This window comes from Pantherophis guttatus, chromosome 2 (assembly GCF_059756535.1).
Source record: "Pantherophis guttatus breed Tessera chromosome 2, ASM5975653v1, whole genome shotgun sequence".
Classification (NCBI taxonomy): domain Eukaryota; kingdom Metazoa; phylum Chordata; class Lepidosauria; order Squamata; family Colubridae; genus Pantherophis; species Pantherophis guttatus.
This window is the reverse complement of record NC_142064.1, coordinates 183,853,737-183,878,219: the sequence shown is the minus strand read 5'-3', so window position 1 is coordinate 183,878,219 and position 24,483 is coordinate 183,853,737. Positions and strand designations below refer to the sequence as shown.

General features: G+C 38.9%; 1 protein-coding gene and 1 long non-coding RNA gene across 6 annotated transcripts in view; one reads left to right on the top strand and one right to left on the bottom strand.

The window, feature by feature from the left end:
• The window catches only part of STK10 (serine/threonine kinase 10), an 81,035-nt gene that overhangs the window by 20,582 nt on the left and 35,970 nt on the right, over window positions 1-24,483 (bottom strand). For both annotated transcript variants that reach the window (XM_034405553.3, XM_034405561.3), the window contains exons 3-8: window positions 15,341-15,389; window positions 10,157-10,306; window positions 7,395-7,467; window positions 6,155-6,349; window positions 1,916-1,997; window positions 366-500 (exon numbers count right to left, since the gene is read on the bottom strand). In XM_034405553.3, the coding sequence (XP_034261444.2) occupies window positions 366-500; window positions 1,916-1,997; window positions 6,155-6,349; window positions 7,395-7,467; window positions 10,157-10,306; window positions 15,341-15,389 (684 nt within the window). The remainder of the gene's footprint in view (window positions 1-365; window positions 501-1,915; window positions 1,998-6,154; window positions 6,350-7,394; window positions 7,468-10,156; window positions 10,307-15,340; window positions 15,390-24,483) is intronic.
• Window positions 1-24,483, top strand: part of LOC132710946 (uncharacterized) — an 81,482-nt gene that overhangs the window by 35,351 nt on the left and 21,648 nt on the right. The window contains exon 5 of one of the 4 annotated variants that reach the window (XR_015732542.1): window positions 8,424-8,646. The exons of the other annotated variants lie outside the window; for them this stretch is intronic. This is a non-coding gene — a long non-coding RNA (uncharacterized LOC132710946). Of the gene's footprint in view, window positions 1-8,423; window positions 8,647-24,483 lie in introns of those variants that run through there. 4 annotated transcript variants of the gene reach the window in all.

The following is a 24,483-nucleotide window of genomic DNA, read 5'->3' as shown; positions in this document are numbered from 1 at the left end:
AGTGAAATCCAATTTTTTTTACTACTGGTTTTGTGGGTGTGGCATTGCTTGGTGGGTATGGCAGGGGAAGGATACTGCAAAATCTCCATTCCCACCGCATTCCAGGGGAAGGTTACTGCAAAATCCCCCATTTCCTCCCCACTCCTGGAGGAAGGATATTGCAAAATCTTCATTCCCACCCCACTCTGGGGCCAGCCAGAGGTGGTATTTGCTGGTTCTCCAAACTACTCAAAATTTCTGCTACCGGTTCTCCAGAACCTGTCAGAACCTGCTGGATTTCGCACCTGGTATAGGGTAAAAGTAATATTTTGCTTTGTTTCCTTAAAGCAAACATCTCTTAATGCAATAAAAGGAATTCAACTTACAGAGGCAGATTCTGACGAGTCCTCTTCCTCACCTTCCTCTCTATTGTCTTCAATTTCCTCCATCACTTCAGCCTTTGCCTCTGCCACGAGCTCACGTAAGGCTTTATTACTGGTGACCTTGCTGACAAAAGGATGCTAAAAAAATCAAGTTCATGATTACCAAACTAGCCTGATTCTCTTGCAAATCAAGAGCAAGACAAAGTGAATGTAGAGGCCTTGTCAGCTACCTCCCTCTTCCTTTGCTACTCAAATATTCATGTTCAATACAGATAGTCCTCCAGCCTACAACCACAATTAAGCTCAACATTTCTGTTGTCAAATGAGACATTTGTTAAGTGAGTTTTGCCCCATTTTATGACCTTTCTTTTCACAGTTGCTAAGTGAATCATCGCAGTTATAATTTAGTAACATGGTTGTTAAGTGAATCTGGCTTCCTCATTGGTTTTGCTTGTCAAAAGTGGCAAAAGAGTTAGGGACACAGCAATGGTCGTAAGTATGAACTAATTGCCAAGCATCTGAATTTTGATCACATGATCATGCGGATGCTGCAAAGGTTGTAAGTGTGAAAAATGGTCATGTCACTTTTTTCAGTGCAGTTGTAACTTTGAACAGTCACTAAATGAACTGTTGTAAATTGAGGATTACCTGCACAATGTATTGATCATGAGTTACAGGCAATAATATTGCAATCTCTAACTTTAAAATAAATAGTCATAAATCAGTTTCTGCATTACTGGGGCCAAAACATTTCCAGAAAATGTTAGGAGCTAGAAGTATATTTAGTTATCAGTCTTTTACATAATCAGACTGGTTTCTTTCACAGTTGTGGCATTTGTGTGCTTCTAAGTAGCTGTTCTACACAAGCACATGCTCTCTTTGACAGTGAAACACTGAAGCTCTTTGCACAGATAAGGCAAAGAGAAAACAGGAAAAGACATAAGGGCTAGCTGCCTCTTACAGCTTTAGAAAAATATGTTTTTATTGCTTAATAAGTGCAACTATGAGCTGGAATTGTAAAACACTCTGCTTAAAATTGGGCACTGTTGCTATGAGGTAAGACAAAATTAGGCTCTCAGGTATGACATTCAATCTATGGGACTTCAGTCAGTATCACTATTCCTGCCCATAGAAGCATTATGCATAAAAACTGCATTCCTAGGAGCAACTAAGGAGCTGAAATATACAAAATGTTATGTTAGATGTCCCTCCATCACAGTTGAACAGGTAAGAGGAACTACCTAATCATGTACAGTATATACACAGACTTACCTGGAAAAACCCAGTGAAGACCATAGTGTAAAATGGTTTCAGAAGTACAAGGGAGATTGTACTAGATGCCTCAGAAAGCAGAACTATGCAAATGGCAGAGTTCTTCGTCCCATGAGAGACAAAATTCCTACATAATTAAAATCTAAACTCCAGCAACCATCCAAGTTTTCTCTATATTAATAACCAAGGAGGAAATCTGTACTCTAACCAGGGAATGTGTGTGGATTTATGAGCCTTTCGCAGTGTCAACGTGTGTGACTCACTTGAGATGCTATACTTACTTCCAGTAATTGTGTGGCAGTTGGCCGGGTCTCAGGGTTTTTGTCAAGTGCAGTCTTCAGAAAATCTCTGAATGCTAGAGACCTTTATGAACAAACACACGCATTTAAAAATGTTGGGAGAAAGAAAACAAGAACATCCTAGCCTGGATACACACTACACGGTTTACAAATTGAAATTGGTGCTTTTCAGTGGGAAGAAACACAAAGTAGCACAAATTTGTATATATTTAATAATATTAGTAAAAAAAAAATGTGGCCTTGATTAATTGCAGATCTACCGCTGTTTTGCTACCCAGATACTGTAGCTGTTCAGAAGCAAGTTACATGCTGTCATTCTGTTCCCAATTCATGCCAAAGACCAAATGTTAGCAAGCTCACGCAGGGACAAATGGCTGCCTGAGTTTAAACTAATACAAAGCCTTCTGTCAGACAACTGATTGTACTCTCCTCCCTTCCTGCACCCCTTTTTCTGTGCCGGCTGCCATGTAAGAATAGATAAAAACACTTATTGCCAGTTTCTACATATAACCACAGCAAATATTTCACATATGGCTCCTCTACTCAGTGATTTTCTAGCCAGAAAAATTATACTGTCCTATTCTTACGCAGAAGGGAAGTGGTGGCTCAGTGGCTAAGATGCTGAGCTTGTTGATCGAAAGGTCGGCAGTTCAACGGTTCTAATCCCTAGTGCCACATAACAGGGTGAGCTCCCATTACTTGTCCCAGCTTCTGCCAACCTAGCAGTTTGAAAGCACGTAAAAAAAATGCAAGTAGAAAAATAGGGACCACTTTTGGTGGGAAGGTAACAGTGTCCTGTGCACCTTTGGTGTTTAGTCATGCCGGCCACATGACCACGAGACATCTTTGGACAGCGCTGGCTCTTCGGCTTTGAACTGGAGATGAGCACTGCCCCCTAGAGTCAGGAATGACTAGCACATATGTGCAAGGGGAACCTTTACCTTTTTATTCCTATGCAAGAAATTCAGAGAGTCTTGCTGTTTTCTATTCCTCTTGTAATAGGAAGCCTAACTCGATGACTTTCTAATAAACATTTTGTGTCCTGGGAGAGGCCAAAAGAAGCTTCAGAAAGTAAAAGTACAAAGTTGCACTAGTTGGATATTTGCTGGGGACTGTGCTGTGCATTAAAAATATCATCATAAATCACATTTCAAATTTTCACAGAAACAGAGAAAGCTACATTGCACCAGTCAAGCTACAGGTAGACCTCAGTTAAGAGCAGCAATCGGGACTGGATTTGCTGTTGTTAAGCAATGCGGTCATACAGTGTGATGTCACATGACTATGCTGTTTAGTGACAACAATTTCTGCAGTCCAGTTCTTCACTTCATTAAGTGAGGGCATCACACAATTACCATTTGTGACTTCCTGCTGGTTTCCCCCATTGGCTTCCCCCATTGGAAGCCACCAATGAAAGTTGCAGATGATAACTACATGACCACAAGATGCTGCTATCCATAACTGTGAGGTTGCACAGTGCTCAGATAGTAATTGTGTGACTATGGGGATGCTGTGATGGCCAGAACTGTGAGGACCAGTCATAAGTACTACTTGTTCAGTGCCAACACAAGTTTGAACAGTTACTGAACAAGTAGTTGTTATGCAAGGACGCTTGCATTTGTCTTAGAATGGAGGGAATTTTTCCTCTCCCTTATTATCATACGCATTTTAAACGAGGAAGTCAGGGAGAGAACCTGGTATCTTCTTATTACAACGAATGTACTTGGGTACTAAGCTATTATCTTTGTTCATATCTCGGATGCTGCAGAAAAATGTGATATTATATAGTCCTAAGGGAGGAAAGACTGTATTTTAAGAGTTTGGAAATGAAATATTCTGGAAAACAGCACACTGCAATATCATATAAATAAGAAATGGAAAATAATGATTGAAAAAACTAAGGACAATGATAATGGGAGTTGTAGACCAAAACATCTAGAGAACATCAGGTTGAGAAAGGCTGCTCTAAGGAATTCAAGGTATACTTTTTGTATGTGTCAGCCCTTTGAGGTAGCTCAGAATCAGACACCAAAATCATGAATACTAAAACAGCTTTTATTATAGGGTTACAGTAACGGAATCTTGCAAATTTCTCAAATTCCATTCCTGCTTTGGGTGGAGATCTATCTGACTATTGTCTTGGCTGGGACTCTTCTTCCCTCAAGGTTATTTTCACAGCCCATTCTATCAAGTAACACCTTTACATACATGTTTTAGGAACATACGCTAAGAAGACAAAGCTCTTTGCCCAACATTACCTAGTTTTGAGGGATAAGTAGAGATTTGTGTATAAACAAATTACAATTTAGTACTAACAGTAACCAAGATGAGCGATATCTCAATGTTACGCTTGCTAGACATTGCTGGAATAATACTTTCCATCAGCTGCAAAACTCATGGTCAATAGTGAAAGAGGCAGAAGTTATAGCTAACCTGGAGATCACCATAGGGAATCTTAATCAAGACTAGGGATACATAATCCTTTTGTTGGAAACATTTCAAGTGATGCCCAAAGGGCTGCATTTGACAAACTGGGAAGAACAAAATCTAATTAAAATTACTTTAATTGACTTAATTAAATGCAGTTAAGGTGATTACTCAGCATGTTTTTAATTATTTCCCTTTTCTGTCAGATTAAATATTACAATTTAGTGGCAAGTTATGGAGTAGTCCTGAGGGATGCATTTAAAGCATTACAGCTTCGAGTAAGGGCTTGGTGCCTTAGGCGGTGTGTTTCTGAACTAGTCCAAGGTTATTAAAATAATAAGAAAAATATTTCCTTTCCTCTGGTTATTCCTCCTCGAGAACTTTTTTATTAAATGGGTCCCCATTGGCAATGGCAATATTTTATAGCAGCTGAGAAACCCTAATAATTAGCCATGCTGGCTGAGGCTGATGGTAGGTGGAATTCAGCAACAGCTGGAAAGGTTCCGCTTTTCAAATTCAACTTCTCAGATCTTTTCTACCATGATTATTCCAATTGCTACAGACCAGGGGTGAAACGCTCCCTGTTCGGACCGGATAGCCCAATCCGGTAGCGATGGAGGCAGGTGGTTCGGAGAACCGGTAGCAAAAATCCCTGCCTCCCCAATTGCCCAACTGAGCCGCGCAATCATCAGAGGCTTTTTTTTAAATTTTTAAAAGCATTTTTTCTACAACCTCTTCGGCCAAAAAGGTTATAGAAAAAATGCTTTTAAAAGTAAAAACAAAGCCTCTGCTGATCAGGCAAGTCAGCTGGGATCGTCAGAGGCTTTAAAAGCATTTTTAAAACAACCTCTTCAGCCAAAGAGGTTGAAGAAAAATGGTTTTAAAAGTAAAAAAAAAAAAAGTTGGCCACGCCCACTGTCATATTACCTCCCCAAGCCACACCCACAGAACCGGTAGTAACAAAATTTACATTTCACCACTGCTACAGACTTATTCTGTCTGCTTACAAAGTAAGGTGATTAATGTAGTAAAATATTTCCTATTAATATAATGGTATGTGAAAATGATGGGACGCAGTGGTTCAGTGGCTAAGATGCTGAGCTTGTCGATCGAAAGGTCAGCAGTTCAGCAGTTCAAATCCCTAGTGCCGCGTAACAGGGTGAGCTCCCATTACTTGTCCCAGCTTCTGCCAACCCGGCAGTTCAAAAGCACATAAAAATGCAAGTAGAAAAATAGGGACCACTTTGGTGGGAAGGTAACAGTGTTCCGTGCACCTTTGGCATTTAGTCATGCTGGCCACATGACTACGGAGATGTCTTTGGACAGTGCTGGCCTTTTGGCTTTGAAATGGAGATGAGCACCACCCCCTAGAGTCGGGAACGAGTAGCACATATGTGCGAGGGGGACCTTTACCTTTACCTATGTGAAAATGACCTTGAAGGAGAACAAAAGAGATTCTGCTTAGGAAATGATCAGAGAAGAGTAGGAATCCCCAGGGGTCTAATAGTCAGAGGAAGAAATGTAGGAAAGACCTGCCCTAATTGATTGGGCAGTTAAAAGTGGTGATCGGAGATTTATATCTTCACCTTTACAAGATTCTATGAATGTAGCCTTACAATAATGTACAATTAGCTCATCCAGTCATATTTCCTGTTTTGTTTACCAGGAATTGGTAAACAATTCCTGGTAAATATTGTTAGTTGTTGTTAGTAAATGTGGGAGGGACAGAAGACCAGGACGCTTCTTGTAGGTATTCATGATTGTTAATGAACAAGAAAAAACAAAACCTCTTACCACTTTGATGGATAATTAAGAGTTGGAGGATCAGATTTGGCTATTTTCAGTAAGACCCTCATAGGGTTCAGCTCATGGTGAGGTGGCTCTATTTGTGCCATTTCTATGAGTGTTATGCCCAAGGACCATATGTCAGCCTTATAATCATAAGGGGTGTCTTTCATAGTCTCACACATCACTACTTCAGGAGCCATCCTAAAAAAACAAATCAAAGAAAGAAGAGTGAAATTCTACTACAAATTCATTTTTGCTGAAAGTGGTTCTAAGAACCATATCTTGTTTTCAAGCTAAACTATATATATTCAACTAGTCTAGGCTTAGTATAACAAGTATAACTTTGCAACTAAACTATGAATGAAATATGAAAATTCATCCCTTCTGTACTCAGAATGAACTAGTCAGCTTTACAAACTCATTGAATCCCGTTGTCTTTGGTAATACTACTGAATATAACATAGAAATGCATCCTCTACTGAAATTAATAGATAACAAAGATGGTTAACCTCTTTAGGCCATATCCAGCCCACATATACACTCCCGGTCATTCATCTCTCCATTCTCAATTGGCCACAGAAGGCAAGCAGTCGGCTAATGACATCTGGCCTAGATACTGTTTGAAATGGCAAATTAAATGCACACTGATTGCATCCCCTTAATGATGATGTAGCTGATTTAGCGATTAAATTCTTGGAGTGAATAGTTGTTTTTATATCCTTGGAATTGCTTCAAAAGGACATTCCACCAAATTTGGGGGGGGGGTTAAAAAGAAGACAGAACAGCCCAAATTCCATCAATATCTCATTCCAGATAAAAGCTGCACTTTCTTTACTGTTTTAAGAGAGGCAGTGATTCAAATGACAGAATATTGTTGCAGCTGACAGTTTTTATTTCTTCCATATTTTTCCCTCCATCTCCAAGGATAAAATCCTTGAAACACACAAACTCATTAAAAAAAACCCTACAAATATTAAATACAGCACTGCCTTCTAGGGTGACACACTCATTTTATATTTTACATTCATTTAAAATACATACAAATGGGACTAATTAAGATCAAGATATCAGTCACACAGCACAGAGACAAATATATCTGAATATGCAGGGCATACTTTAAAATGCAGCCCCATAATAAATAACTACAACACCGTATGTTGAATAGGACACAACATCTCCCCTTCCCTCCCAATGAAATTTGGCAGCAACTTCTTTAAAGGTCATGCTACTGAAATAATCCTCTTACCAGTATGGTGTGCCAATGAAAGAATCCCTCTTCTGCACAGTCTTCATGTTTTTGGCTGATACTCCAAAATCGGCTGAAAAGAGTTGAAATCACATTCAATTCTTTAATGAATGTTTTGGGTTGCAGTGAAAAGGGCAACCTTTAATTATATCACTTCTCGGTTTATTTCTCAAAGCAAGCATACAGAGGACCAATAGAAACTTTAACCTGGATGGACACCAAGGACTCTCTGCATCTTATTGTACTACAATCCCCAAATTTGGGAATTGGCTCTACCCATATCTAGCCTATAATAATGATCTGAAACATGTTAAAAATATAAAAACAATGATAGTCAAATGATGGAATCTATACCCACAAAACATATTATTGCCAAATATTTTTCTCTTAAAACAGACTATTTCAATGTGGGTGAGTATTTGAGAAGGATGTGAAAAGTAACTTAGGATTCTGATTAACTTGCTTTTTTTAGATAACCATAATTACAGGGATGATAAAGAAAACACTTTTACATCTGTCATCAAGTTAGAACAGAATTTTGCTTTACTATAAGAGGGAAACAATTCACTGTCAGGGACTTCACCCCCCATCCTAACACATGGCTTTGCTATTTAAATTCAATTTCCTACAATAATTTACAGTTCCATTTTACAGTACATAAGTATTATTTCCACCTCTTCCCAGAAATTTCCACTATAAAGAGGATACAAAGCCTTCTTATCTCTCCACATCAACAAATAAAATTCTCCACTGATATAGAAATGATGCCAATTCTCATGAAACTCAAAAAGAATAGCAAGCATTGATTTATACACAAGCCCTCACAGAACAATAAGAAAAATGCTGAATTCGTAAGTAGCTTTCAGTGTCTCCTTACATTCCTACACCTACTACTTCTGCTTTTATTAGTCTTTTTAATGAGCCTAATTTCTTTATCAACTTGTATGCAGGACTTTTCATTGTGCAATTTTGGATTTTATAACTGCTGTTCCAGAGAATTCACATGCTGTTAAATTATGTTCTTGGCAGAACTGGACCTCTCATAATTCTACCCTGAATAGACTTAAGATGGGACAAGCATGAAGATGAATATATGGTGACAATGGGATGACAACTTGAGAAGGAAGGTCACAATTAAAAGTAATGAAAGGGCACCATGTGTAATGCAAAATTTAAACTTCTGTTCTGCTCCTGGAAAGATAAATGCTGACTTATTGAGATATTTGATTATATAGCATTGTCTTCTAAATACCTGCCCAACACTAACCTGCTCTGCAAACAGGTTTCCATTTAGAGTTAACCAATTATCAAAAACTTCTGCTTATAAAGAAGAATGAGTTCTAAACAAAAGCATCCAATCCCAAGGAACCATTACTAGACAATTAAGAGATTGGGATAGTGAGTAAAAATCCTAAGAGTCTAACAAGAACATTAGAACAACAGCTATCCTTATGTGGCAGCATGGAAAAGGTTGGCCTTTTGGACAAAGAAATACTGTCTAAGCCAGTAAGAGAAGAAAATTCTTTGGTGGTTGTGTCTTTCTCACTGTAGCCAATGTTACATTCCACAAAGTTCACAAAATGACAAAGTTGCTGAACTGACTCCCCCCCTACACACACACACACACCACTTTCTGGAAGGGGATGGAGGGGAGAGATCAGCAGCAAGCACTAAAGTTCTTAAGATGAAGCTAAGAACCTAGCAACTATGACTATGTCTCTCTCCCATATAAAACCTGTTAAAAAAACAATCATTTTCTTTTACAAAATGTTTATTGATTTATATCCACTTACACTAACCTACATCTCTGCTGACTCTCTCTACACCATTTATGAACATGCTTAAAAGCATTAGCTCAATAAATCCATAGAGGGTTCTGTTCAGAAATCACCTTTCAATTGTGGTCCATTTATTCTTTGGCCATGATTTATGTTCTTAAATAAAGTCTCTATCCTTGTTCCCTGAGACATCCTCAAATCTTAAAACTCTGCCTTTCTTCCTTTCCTAGAAGATTTGTGATTTCAATATAAGTTCTTTTTTTAAAAAAAAAAAGCTCTGTATGGATACCATCTGGTGCCAGCGAAAAGTTCCATGTTCATTTTGCTCATGAAGTCTGAACTCACTGTAAATTTCATTTACATTATCTGTGTTATATGGATTATAAAAAGCTGTGAATCCCCAAGAGGCAACTAATCTATACTCTTAAGTCTGAAGTAGAAACAAGAATTTTATTTGCATTGTTTCTGACTTCATGGGGCCTCTCTCTGGCAGCTTTTGGCCCCATGACTGAATATATTTAGTCTTCTTTGTTGGAGAAATACATTTCCAGTTAAAATATTTTCGCATTTTGTCATGGCTAAATAACATGACAAAAGCCCACCAAGGCTGCAATCCAGTGCATGCTTTTTCAGGAGGGAATTCCATTAAATAGTGGGACTTCTTTCTAAATACAAGATTGTACATTAAGAACTTATTGAAAGGAAATTCAGAAATCTGGTCAATAATAAAAGCTGCTGGATTACATTCAGCAAATTCTTCTTTTCCAATCCAAAAATATTTGATTGGTGAAAAAGGCTGGAGGAAGACCAATCTAACAAAAGACTATTATCTAACAGCTAAATGTGCCTAGTTGTCTGATTGCTATTTTCGCAACAAAATAGTCCCAACTGTTAAATATAAGCCTTTCTCTACTTGCTGAATACAAGAACCAATCTTTTGGCATAACAACTATTTCTCACTGAAGAGCTAAGTATATGTCTCACCAAGTTTAATATCTCCATCTAGGGTTAGCAACACATTGCCTGCCTTCAAGTCTCGATGGATAATCTTCTTGCCATGCAGATAGTTGAGGGCCTCCAGCATCTGGCGACAAATCACCTGGATTTGGGATTCAGTCAGGCCTCGATCCAGCTCTATAAAACAGTTGGAAAGACTCTTTCAGTTATTTTTTAGTTTTATTCAGTTTATTTATTCAATTATTCTTTATTCATGGGGTCGCAATGGGTCGGACACAACTTCGCGACTAAAAACAACATGATTTAGGACCACAACTGAGCCCAACATTTCTGTTGCTAGGTGAGAAATTTGTTAAGCGAGTTTTGCCCCATTTTATGACCTTCCTTGCCAAAGTTGTTAGGTGAATCCCTGCAGTTGTTAAGTTAGTAACAGTTGTTAAGTGAAGCTGGCTTCCCCATTAACTTTGCTTGTCAGATTTCACAAAAGGTCATCACATGACCCAAGACACTTTAACCATCATAAATATCAGTCAGTTGCCAAGTATCTGAATTTTGATCATGTGGCCAGGGGAATGCTGCGACAGTCATAAATATAAAAAATGGTCATAAGTCACTTTTTTCAGTGCTGTTGTAACTTCAAACGGTCACTAAACAACCTGTTGTAAGTCGAGAACTACCTGTAAATGTTTTGGGGACCATGGCCTGTTTCCTCTTAAATATAGATAACTCATGTTAATATGTAAAATCTATCACCCATACTAAATACAGCTTTAAAAAATTCAATTTCATTTTCAGAATCTGGAGTTTACAATATTCAGGCCTAAAGTATTTAGAGCAAAATCAGATTTAAAGTGTAAAAATTCAAATGCCATTGTTACGAAAAAATTAAGATACTATATAAAAGTGTGCACTGTCGCTTTCATTTGTCACACACATTAACAGCTTTCCCTTTTTTCCTCACTGGAGGGATACTGAATCCAGCCCAATCATTAAATCCTGGCTGAGGTTATCATGAGGCAATTCAAAAGGATATCTGGTCCCATATAGCAAGAACATTTTTTAAAAATCTCTTGTTTTACCTCAGGTAAAAACAAGAGATAAAAAAACTCACACCTCATCTTTCGTTTTTACTTCAAAGCAAGAAAACGGTGATCTGAATATGGAAGAGACAGTATAGATCTAAATGATTTTCTGGAAATTTCTAGTGAAATTTCTCTTCACTTCTAGCAAAACTTCTATTAGTGTCTGGAACAGGGAAATCAGTTGGGAAACAGATGCAGTCTCCCTGATAGTCTGGCAACAAAATAGGTTAAAGTTTTAGGGTCATAGAGGAATAGTTTGGAAAATCCATTGGAGGATTATTCTGTATTGTGGTATGTGTTTGTGTGTTGTCTGTTTTGTGATTCTTAGCTTGGAGCAGAGGTGGGTTTCAGCAGGTTCTGACCAGTTCTGGAGAATCAGAAGCGGAAATTTTCAGTAGTTTGGAGAATCGGTAAATACCACCTCTGACTGGCCCTGCCCCCATCTATTTTCTGCCTCCGGAGTTCCAGCTGATCAGGAGGAAATGGGGATTTTGCAGTATCCTTCCCCTGGAGTGGGGAGGGAATGGAGATTTTGCAGTATCCTTCCTCTGCCACGCCCACCAAGCCACGCTCATCAAGCCACACCCACAGAACCAGTAGTAAAAAAATTTGAAACCCACCACTGGCTTGGAGGATAGCCTGCAGCCCATGTTAAGGCCTATGGAATGACAAGGATAACAAATAAATAAATGCTTAGCCATCCATTAGCATCCAAAAAGAGTTAGGCTGTGCAGCTATTTCAAGCTGAAAGAAATCTATTCTGTCAAGGGCCTCCTAAAAGTGATTGTCTACTCAATCCCTTGGTCAAATTCATAACCATAAATCTTGCTGGTCTTCTGAACCATCACAGCAGGAATGGGTATAAGAGGTACTAAGCAAAAGTCAGTCTTCAGAAAAGCATTCTTTCTACAGGCAACATAAACTTTAGAAGATGCAATTTCCTGCTGACTTGATATATTTTTTGTAATTGATTTTAGAGCACTGCTGTTTTATCAAACATTTGTACCGATTTTATTTCTTTAAAAGATTCATATGGCTGCCCAACTTGCAAACACCAACTTTTTCTTTCTTAAAGGTAAAGGTTCCCCTTGCACATATGTGCTAGTTGTTCCCGACTCTAGGGGATGGTGCTCATCTCCGTTTCAAAGACGAAGAGCCAGCGCTGTCTGCAGATGTCTCCATGGTCATGTGGCCGGCATGACTAAACGCCAAAGGCGCACGGAACTCTATTACCTTCCCACCAAAGGTGGTCCCTATTTTTCTACTTGCATTTTTTACGTGCTTTTGAACCGCTAGGTTGGCAGAAGCTGGGACAAGTAACGGGAGCTCACCCTGTTATGCGGCACTAGGGATTAGAACCGTTGAACTGCCGACCTTTCAACCGACAAGCTCAGCATTTTAGCCACTTTCTTACATGGGTTAAAAACATAGAATCTAAGAATCACAAAACAGTCAACACACAAACACATACCACAATACAGAATAATCAAGGCCAACCACATATATGCTAAATTCCGAAAGTTTTGTAGGACAGACCCATCCAAAACTCTGGCCCACTGCCCAGGAAGGGGAAAAAAAACCCTGGCCTTAAGGCTGAAAGCCAACAGGGCTGTTTAGCACACCAAGAGATGCCTGTTCATTGGAGGAAGAGATAAGGATATTTATATACATAAATATATAATTCTCCAAGGCACAATTATTACTGATGACTAATAATAAAGCCTTGACTCACAGTTATTGTAATAGAAATTAGTTTCCTTATTTTTTATTTTTGCTAAAACTTAATAGATAAGACATTTAAGAATATTCCCTATTTTTTGCATTAAGTAGCATGGCCCCATATGAATGTCAAATCGGGCTAATCCAAGAGGGAGCTGTTAAATAGGACAGCCATTCTTTCAGCAGCAAAACATTTTAAACAAAGGAAAAAAAGCTCCCATTTCAGCGCTGGTTTCTTTTTGTCCACTTCCAGTAGAGATGTTGGATTCATTTTAAGGGCAGACATGGTTGAAGGGATAGGGGGAATGTTCTCTTTGTCAGCATTATATTTCTTCAAAATGTTTCCAGAGATAGCAACACTTGGCTCTGAGATAGTTTTTCGGGATTTCAAGTCCTCTCCAAGCTGAAGTTGTCTACAAGGTTTGCAGTGACCAAAGGATAGGCTCATCATGAAACTAAAGGGCACAGTTGGGATTCATTGCCCATGATCAGAATCAGTGCTGTATAATGATTAATTGCATATTAAAGTTCCCCCCTCTTTCTTTAGATCAGGGGTCCTTAAACTTTTTAAACAGGGGGCCAATTCACGGTGCCTCAGACTGTTGGGGGCCCGGACCAGCTGGTTGGGCGGTAGCTAGGTGGTCATGTGACTGGGTGTGGCTAGGTCATGTGACTATGTGGGCGTGGTCAATTTAACAATGCACACAAATTAAACTTTAATTTGTTTTGCTCCTGGGGGTGTTTTATTTGCTTTTGTTTGCATGTTGCTCTTTTGGTTGACTTTTCTTTTTACTAGATCATTTTTTCAGTTGTTTAGGAGTCTAGTGGTCCACTTCAGGAAACTCAGTTTTACAGCAATTGTTCTCAACCCCAAGGAGCTTACAATCAACAAGTCTCTGTCTCTCTCTCTCTCTCCGTCTCTCTCTCCCTCTCCCTCTGTCTCTGTCTCTCTCTGTCTCTCTTTCTCTTTCTCTGTCTATCTTCTGGAGGTGGGGGAGGTGAAAAACGGGCCCATTTTTCACCTCCCCCACCTCCAGAAGCATTTTGCAGGCCAAAACCAGGCTAAAATGGCCTGTTTTTGGCCTCCCGGGATGTCTGTGTGCCCCATTTTTCACTTTTCTACCTCCAGAAGCATTCTGCAGGCCAAAAACTGGCTAAAATGGCCCATTTTTTGGCCAAAAACAAGCTAAAATAGGCCCATTTTTCACCTCCCCGCCTCCAAAACATCTCTGCAGGCCAAAATTGTTGGCCTTACCTTCCAGTTCCAGCCTGCGGGGCTCGCGAAGGTAAGTCTTGCACTCATGTGAAGGATGGGGGCTGGTGGGTGGGCAGGGAGATGTGGGCAGGGCAGCCTTGTGGTCCTGCATGGGCTGGATCAATGGCTTCGGCGGCCTGCATGTGGCCTGGGGACCATAGTTTGAGGACCCTCGCTTTAGATCTGCAACTTCTATGCCCAAGCAAGCAGAACTTCATTACTCCCTGCCTTAAGGGCGGCAGCTGAACTTTTAGTTTTAATTTGAAATATTGCTTGATTCTTTCACTTGGCTTTCTTCTAAAAGCACCTTTTCAGTCCTGGAAGTGATTTGTGGGGGGGAAAAATAAACCTGTGCAATTAAAATTCTGAAGAACACAAAACTCTTTCTTTCCTATCAGGAAGATTATCAGCTGTAGCAAATTAAACCTCATCACTAGAAGAACCTTTTTTAAAAAAAATAGATTTGCTCTATCTTTTTTCACCATTGGCCACCTCTCACTCTTCATGATGAAGCCACAACTCCCAGATTGATCTCAAAAATAAAGCACATTAATCGGTTTGCCTGATTTGTTGTATTTTAAGGAAAGCTGTGAAAATAAGCTTTCTTTATAATGGCATATATCTTCCTACTACTGAATTTCCTGTATGATTATTGTCAGGCTATTATGGGAATAAGAGACGTGGTGGCTCAATGGCTAAGACGCTGAGCTTGTCGATCGAAAGGTCGGCAGTTCAGTGGTTTGAATCCCTAGTGCCACGTAATGGGGTGAGCTCCCGTTACTTGTCCCAGCTTCTGCCAACCTAGCAGTTTGAAAGCATGTAAAAAATGCAAGTAGAAAAATAGGGACCACTTTTGGTGGGAAGGTAACAGTGTTCTGTACACCTTTGGTATTTAGTCATGCTGGCCACATGACCATGGAGATATCTTCAGACAGCGCTGGCTCTTTGGCTTTGAAACGGAGATAAGCACCACCCCCTAGAGTTAGGAACGACTGGCACATATGTGCGAGGGGAACCTTATTATGGGAATGTTTTATGCACAAGCTGTAATAATCTATATGATATGGGATGATCTACTTTATATGCAGAGATTAGTACCTATTTATTTATCAACATACTCCAAAGGTTGACAATATGAAACTTCATTGTATTTACCTAGCATAGTAGCATCTACAGCTCCACCAGGACAAAACTCAATCATAATCTAAAGAAAAGAGAGAAAGAGAAAGAAAGAAATAATTTAAATGGGTAGGCAGAAATGATATTTATATAAGATATACATTTTATTTCATAAAATATGCAAAATGAACAAATCAGTTATGTAAAACATACATATATCTGATATTTGTATACACGCATAACTATATAAAAATTATATACAAAAAACCTGGAATCACTGAATAAACAACCACAACAATAACGAATTTCACTCAGTTATTTCTTCTCCAAAATAAAGTTGCATTTCAGTAACATTTTCACAACTGAGCTGGACTCCTTGCTGCTTCTGAAATATTGTAACGAGGTGTTAAGATGCTCATTCAAATACAAGAATAACTAAAGAGATTATCTTTCCTCCTATGAACACAGGAAAAATGTTGTGTTAAAGTCAAGGCAAATCATCTTACAGTCCTTGTAATTTTTAACAAAAATAATAATTTGTTTCAAAACTATTAATACGTTCAAAGCACATTAGATTGTCTTTGAGTTAGACTGAAACAATAGTATTGTTATAGTTTGGGCTAGACGTGCCCAACAGTTATTCCTTTTAGTTTAGAAATCAAAACCCTCCAGTCCCAATGTGTCTCAATGTCTCTGTCCAAAATGGCTAAGGCTCACACATTGTCTCTTCATGGGTTTAGAGATTTTGACTGCTGCTTGAAGGATTGTTCCAGATATTTGCACTTGACAATAGAACGCGATAGCAGTCATAGCAGATGTGGTAATAGCTTGAAAGCCTAGACAATTCACCATATTATTTGGATGTTTTCTTCTGCTTTAGGTTATTTCAACAATAATCAATTCTCAGCACAGTTTTGCCTTCAAAGTGTTTGGAGAGGGAGGGGCTGAAGGAGCTATCAGTTTTCAGGTTTTTGCTGTTGTTCAGTTTCCACCTTCCACTCTGCTAATAGGATATTTAGATAAATATTCTGTATCTGTCATTATCATATCTTTTGAAATATGTTTCTTGATGCCCTCCCTTTAGTCAAAACCAATCAGACACACATTTTAATTTCTTGGCATGATCATTTGGAATATGAATTTTTTTAATTGCAAAAAAAGATACTCTGAACCAAAACAATTCCAGCATTATTTTTATATTCAAGTAATACTGAGATCTTTTTCAACCAGAAATGGGTTGAAAAAGGAATGCCTTTGTCATGGATAAAAGGCTGAGTTGAACCAACAAAGTTATTGCTTATAAATCTGTACATCACATGATAATGGACAAGATTATTCACACAATTGTCTATCTTCAATTATTTCTGCCTATCCCATTTGCTCTCACAAGGTGGGCATATTCTCGATCTCTTCCATAAGGCAATGCCATTTAATGGGATATAGGATTTGTGCCATTTTTGGGGCAGTGCCCCTCCTTTGGCAATTTCCCCTCTGCAATGGATTTCAAATGTTCCCAACTCTGTTAGCCTTTCAAAAAGCTTTAAATTCCTATTTCCCACCTCTCCCAATATTAGGCCACAAATGAGGTGGTGTGTGATCTGGTTGGTCTTGGCTGTGTCATTTGATATATTAGATATTTGATATCAAATAATTGGACGTGCAGCTCAGAATACTTTAAATGTCTGTATATGACATTTTAGGTTTTATTTAATTAACTGCTTGTTTTGCAAGTGGAATTTGAACCAGCTAGGCCAATATCTGCAACTTGTTAGAGGACATAATTACCCAGGCAAGGCAGAAGAAGAAGTGTGACTTCCTCCCAGGTACACTCATAAAATAATGCCAACCTTCTAAATTGGGCTGCATCTTTTGAATCAGATTTTAAGGAGTAAAGTGGACGCTGTAAGTCTCTGCGGTTCTTTCAAGCATCCCTTTTACCACTTAACCATTCTTTAAACCCACAAACCAGGGAAAATATTTGCTCATTCCTGTGCCATCTCCAAGTCTCCAGCAAGGATGAGACTTCGCAACATTTTATATGTGTTGAACATGCACAAAAATTCATTCCTTCACTCATTGGGCATACTGGGCATGCCCACAAATTCCTTCCTTCCCTTGGTTGCCTACACTTTTTGTACCAGGGACAATCCTACAAGGTTTTCTCATTACTCTAGTTTGAAAGTTATCATCAACCATATTGGAAAACAGATTCCAGAAAACCCTTAATGTAGAAAGCATTTACTCTGTCAGTCTGGGAATACTGAATAAATGAACCACATTTTGGTCTGCTACGATTTTTTTTAATAGAGATATTTGTAGAGCTGCTAACATGGCTCATTAAGCCATTCCCTAGTTGTTCATATGAATTTTAAGTGAAGCTCCTCTTGGCAGACCAAAGTCCCCAAACAACCCTACTGTTTGCATCTGTAGCTGGAGAACTTATGCTTTGCTAACAGTAAATTAATTTGGGATTGCTCTTACTGGTTATATGAAGTGCTGTTGCAATTGTCCCTATGCCATTTTAGTAGTTTATTGTCTTTTATTTTGATATGTTCAATGCATCTGTGACCTGTAATGAACAATAAAGCAAGCTTCATTCACATTTTATTCCCCTCATACAAGCTTGAAATGTAGTCAATTAAGAAAACCAATCACTGCAGAATCATTCCTCTCTGGTATACTATGGATACACCATAACTGAAAATTGCTTAGCTGGATTACTAACCTAAAAACTAAGCTAAATACCAACTGTTTGTCAACTTTTGGCTGATCTCAAAAAGCTAAGCAGTATCAGAATGGCTAGGACTTATATAGGAAATCATCAGGAGCTGTAGACTGTACTAGAAATTGAAAAAACAAAACAAATGGAAAATGGCAAACTACATTGTATTGTGCCAAGTAAACTCATACCTATGTCTGCAAAATTATTAGGAGAGAAGCTTAACTTGGAGACTTTTTCTTAACTTAAAAGACAGCCTGGCTTATAAACCATTTTCATTTACTACTTCCAGATAATCTGTTTTCTTACTAGCAGACACTGTAAATGATAAAGCAAAACATTTATACTACCAAAATATTTAAAGTAGGTCAATGAGCACTGGCCAATTGAATTAGAAATCTGTGATTATCTTCACTTCATACAACTACTCCAGTTCCTGCACTGAAATATATTTTTTTCACTATAGGTCTTGCTCCTTTCCATCCAAGAATGTTAAAAAGTTTCATTTCTGCTTGAGACACTCACACATGTGAATTTGTTATGTATCTTCATGATGGAGTTCTTCTATCTATCTTATACATCTGATTGCCCAATGTAGCTGCATGGAAGTGATCATTTTTTTTATCAGTGTTCCCCTCCTTTTGAACAGCAAGAATGCTCCTCACTCTTAGGGCCTTCCAGAGAATAGTTAAAACTTGCATTTATGGAAATCCTTTGAAGATAAGAAGATCTGCACCATTATTGTTTGTTACTGTTTATAACTGTATTTCTTTGATTTTGTACACTCCACAGAGTCTCTGGAATGAGTTGGCTTATGAATCTTATAAATATGTCATCATATATAAATACATGCTATAATTGCTTCTTTTCAATGCAACATTTTGCACGGCTGAAAAGAGATATAACTCTACCTTGGATACAATTTGATGCAATATTTTTTTTAAGGTAAAAAATGATTAACACCAACCAAAGATGGATCAATATTGTCTGACTTAGTTATTACACTGTCTTCCTTTACTGTAACAAAATAGGTCTGGAAAGAAACAAGAAATAAATATATTTAATATAACAAAGTTAGACCAAAAGTTTGAAAAGCTGGCATGAACATGAAGCATGTTGGGGAGGAGGCAAGACTTTGTGAATCTAAGAAATTGAAAAATTATATATGTGCAGTTCATGTAATACTAAGGGTGGAAAATGAGTCGTTTAAGCTGCTAGGATGCACATTGTTCTTGAGGTCCAGAAATTCTATTTAAGTAGTAGTAGAAACTGTAATAGCTTTAGTTATATGAAATCCAATAACAAGGCTTGCCTTCCAGTCCCAAACATAAACATTTAAGAGTGCTCCGTTCTACAGAACAATATTAAACAGACATTTACTTCCCTTTTTAAGCTCTTGGCTAGCTACAGTATACAAGTTGTGTGGTTAAATTCAACAGAAGAAAGAAACAAGATTTAGTTACTGTGGAACAAATAGAAAATAACGCAATTCACTACTCAAATCAAGTAGCAATGTTGATGCCTTTTCTTAAACGAAACCCCGGGAAGGACAAGGTCTAAAAGTTGTTCACACTGGTTATTCCTAGGACTCATCTAAACCTTTCATGTACATTAGCACATTAACTTCATGACCTTTTTTTCCTTAGCTCAATGGCACTAGGCAGCCCTCATCTATCAGCTAAAATTTGCCTTCCAATGTTTGATCACTAGTCTTAAAAAGGCAGCACACCAGATGGTTTCTGTAAAGCCTTAAAATGGTGAACAAATTTGGCATGGGATTCTTGAATCATCTCCAGCCCATCTGCTTCAGCATTCTTTTTCCAGTTGTGAAAAAGCTACTGAACAGCACATACTCTTAATTTTATAAGTAATTTTTAATAAAAGCGATTTTAAAAAGAAAACAAAGAAAGAAGAAATAGTCTTATGTAATGATATTGGTAGGTCCCACAGCTGAGTTCAAGCCAGACTTGATATTCCAAACCTTACAAACATAAGTTCCATGTAGTAGAACTGCCCAGCGGTGACAAATGTCACATTTGTTATTTCTCTTTTTATTACTTGTCAATTCCTTTTAAAATATTTATTGAATTGTTTTCAAGGATAAGCGTTTAATCATAAACTAGAGTAGATTATGAATACAAATAACTTAAAAAAAGAAAGAAACAAGGTGGTAGGTGGCTCAGTGGCTAAGACGCTGAGCTTGTCGATGAGAAAGGTCAGCAGTTTGGCGGTTTGAATCCCTAATATAGGTCTCCTGTGTGAGCAGGGGGTTGGGCTAGATGACCTCCAACGTCCCTTTCAACTCTGTTACTGTTATGTTAAGATGACTAGCTGAAAGCTGCTTTGGAACTGGTTGAGTTGTATGGGTGTTGGGGAACATGATTAGAAAACTGGGAACAAGAGCTTCTCCAGACCAATCACTCTTGGATAGTTACCACATAACTGAAGCTAACTAGGATCACTGTAGCTCTGCACTGGGCGTCATTCCCACTCCTGTAGAAACATCAATATCTATACCATCCATAAAGGATTTGCACCAGAATCTTGAAAATCAGCCTTGATTAATAAATAGAGGAGTGTTACTGTTTCATTAGATAAGAAGTCAGGTGCTCTTAGAAAGACTGTTAAGATTCTTAAAAAGGATGCTCGCCATTGCATTTTTGGAGACAGATTTGTGAATTCACTCCAAAGAGATCAAATCCATCCTTTCACATTTCTTAACCCACTCTTCACTCTTCTCAGCAAAAGAGGCTTAAAGTCTGTGGCATGGAAATTTAACTGCCGAGTAAGCAAAGATTAGAGCTGAAAACCACCCTTCCTGTGTGAAGAATTCATGACCTTTGGTCACTTTTCTTACAAACTGGCAATTCTCTCAATAATTAATCCTGCAGGGGAAGCACACTAAAAAGTAGGGTGTGTGTGCCAGAGACAGAATGAGAGATAGTTGCATATTACTGGGTGTGTTCTGTTAGCTTTACTGAAATTGTCCCAGAACTAAATTCTAATTACCAACTTTCCAAAAATACTACTTTGACACAAGAATCTTGCATTTTCATTTCTTCTATCTCAAAATCCACTCTCTAGAAGATCATGTCCAAAATATTGGGGTAACAATTCGCTTTTTGTGTTCAAAACATTAAGAGTTTCATACTTTCCTTCAGAAGTTAAACGATCAAGTCACTACTATTCAGGTCTCCAATGGAGCACTTGTGACAGAAAGGCCTTCACAGCCTAGGACAATGATGGCTAACCTTTTTGCCATCGTATGCCAAAAGTGGGGGGAGCATGGTGGGGTCACACGCACGTGTGCCCACATCCATAATTCTATGTGCCCCACCCCCCATGCTCCCCCCACTTTTCGCACGTGATGGCACGGTGGGCCTGGTAGGCCTGTTTTTCGCTCTCCCTAGGCTCTAGAGACTTTCTAGGAGCCTGGGGAGGGTGAAAACGGCCTTCCCCACCGCCCCAGAGGCCCTTCGGAGGCCAGAAACAGTGTGTTTCCTGACTTCTGGTGGGCCCAGAAGGCTCAAAAATCAGTTGGCCGGCACACGCATGTGTGCCGAAGCTGAGCTCGCGTGCCCACCGATATGGCTCCACGTGCCACCTCTGGCACCCATGCCATAGGTTCGCCATCACGGGCCTAGGACCTGACTATCTGAGGGACCTTCTGCCTCCTCTAGTTTTTGCTTGTCGGGTGAATCAGTTAGCATGTTTTGGAATCCATTTGACTAAACTGGGTCATTTGATGGAGCCCAGGAATTATGCTGTCTCTGTTGCAATGCCCACCCTCTGGAACAATAACTCCCTAGAGATCCATATTATTAATAGACTGATATCTTGCTTTTATTTGTACAGCTTAAAGCACTCTACATAATACTCCCTCCCTCAGTTTTCCCCACAATAACAACATTGTGAAGTGGATTGAGCTGGGAGTGTGTGACTGGTCCAAAATCATGCAGTTAGCTAAGGGAGGCTTACAACTCAGTCTCCTGGTTCCTGGGCCAGGATCTTCACCAATGTATCAAACTGGCTTCTATAAGCTACGAGTCTAGTCTGTACCCTGATCTCATTTAGTAACCCTAAAAAAAAGTTCTCTCCCAGGCCTTGGCCTAGGGGGAGTGGCATATGGGAATGTTTTGCACTCATTATATGGACTTTATTGCTCTCTCTGGATGCTTATCACCCTTTCCTATCTGTTATACTGTCTCAAATTGTGGTTAATATGATATGCTTCCCAGAGTTGTTATGAAGTCAAGTAGTTTCAGAAATTATGTATATATAAATAAAATGTACCTACCAAGGTCCCTGCTCCATCTGATTTTATGTTTTTGTGACTCTTTGAGTTAATAATTGTTAAGTCTGGGGTGCTGTGCAACACATGCTTCTCTATTTGAATTCTAAAGTGCCAGAGCACTTTATCTTCTTAATTTTCAATTACTTTGTCTATTTTGTGGCCTCACCAATTCTTGTTTGCAGGTAAATAGTATTTCTTCCACAATAATAACAACAATTAAGAAGCTAGCATGTTGCAGAGCACTAGCCTCAAGGTTCCATTTTCAAAAAGCTTCTATAAAAAGGTGGGAGACCATAATCCAATGTGTTGTTTGATTTCTGGTAAATAGGCTTTTTAAAAATTTGGCCAAATCCACCAAGATAACCATCTTGTTCCAGTGCCCATAACACACTGTCTAAATTAAAACATGCACTCTGATTCAAAAAAACTTCAGACCCCTGCACTAAATTATATTTCTTGACCATCCAATCTATACATTGGCTCTAATTACATTTCTTTTCCAGCATCTATACTGCAGAAAACTCCAATGAGACACACAGAAAAAACTGAATCAAATGGGTTGATTCTAAAATAATAAAAAACCTGATATTAAAGGAGCTTTTTTTCTGAGCTGATGAAAACAATCCCCATCACAGCTCAGAGATAGACCGCAACACTTTTTTGTTTTTTGTTTGAAACACCGATGACCTGTCTGCTTTAGTTTGCCTTATTTTGAGCCATACAGCAAGCAGCTTTCTACATTCTGGTCTCTTAGTCTAGATTTTACTAAATGGTCATTTAACATAATGTCTCCTAATAAGAGGAAGTTATTTAACTATATGACAACCACAAGCAAAACAACAAACCAAATTAAAGGCACAAATGTTCAAAGTCACGTTCACAATTCTGTAACTGCTGATACCATTTCCATCTTTCTTTAAACCAAGATATACATTTCTTGAATGGATTGCTCTATGTAATCCTTTTCAACATCTACATGAAACTGCTGAGTTTGGAAACATCAGTATGCTGCAGTATATCTTTCAACCCCAGGCCAGTCAACTGATGCTACCAAGGTTCTGTCTCAGTGCCTAGAGACTGTGTAGGTATGGATGGTGAGAAGCCATCTTCAACTCAGCTCAACCAAGATTGAGTGGCTATGGGCAGGGCCGGATTTTCCTATAGGCTAACTAGGCTTCAGCCTAGGGCCTCAAGATCAAGAGGGGCCTACATTCAAATTGTTAGCAAAATTAAAATTACACTTTCACTATAGGTGAAAGGGCCTCATAAGTGGAATAGCCTAGGGCCTCTTTTCATCTAAATCCGGCCCTGGCTATGGGTATTTGGGCCATCCAGATCTATAATATCTTATCTCTGATCTTGCTTGGGGTGGCACTTCCCCATTGAAGGGTGCTGTATTTGAGGGGGGGGGGTCTTCCTAGATTGAGAAACATTTAAGACAAGTCAGTTACACTGGCCTGATGTAGTGATTCCCCTCCCTCCCCAGAATGCAAAGAGATCACAGCATGCTTGTGTTATCCAGGAAAAATACAAAGATTTACCCATAAGGCCCTAAACAGCTGGGATTCAAGTTACTTGAGAGATACCTTATTCTACATCAGGGGTGTCAAACTCGCGGTCCGTAGGCCAGATGCATCAGGTGCTGGCCCTGCCCCCACCTGGTTTAGCAAAGGGGGAAAAAGTTCCAATACATCATGTGATGCCACACTTATGCCATGAGTTTGACACCCCTGTTCTACATTGTTCCCACCCGTACTGAGATCATCTAAAGAGTTCTCTAGAATGCAAGATTCAAGAATTGGAAAAAACAGGCTTTTCCTTGCTTTTTAAAAGTTTCTTAAATAGGCAGCAAACAAGACAGACAGACAGACAGATACTATAGATAGGCAGGCAGGCAAGCAGGCATTTCCCAGAAGGTAACCTATGGCAGATCTAAAACTTGGGATGACTGAGAAGAATTGTCCAATAAAGATTCAATTCTGTTCTTTAAAAAAAGGAGAACTGCACTCAGAGCTATTTTGTATACAACCAAGCCATAATCAAGAATTATATTTCCCTCCCATTCCTGACTTTTGCCTTTCCTCCCATCCTCTTTCACTCTAAGGTTATTATTGATGGAGCAGGGAGTTAGTGGCACAGAAATTGGCTTTGGCAAAGATTGGAAGC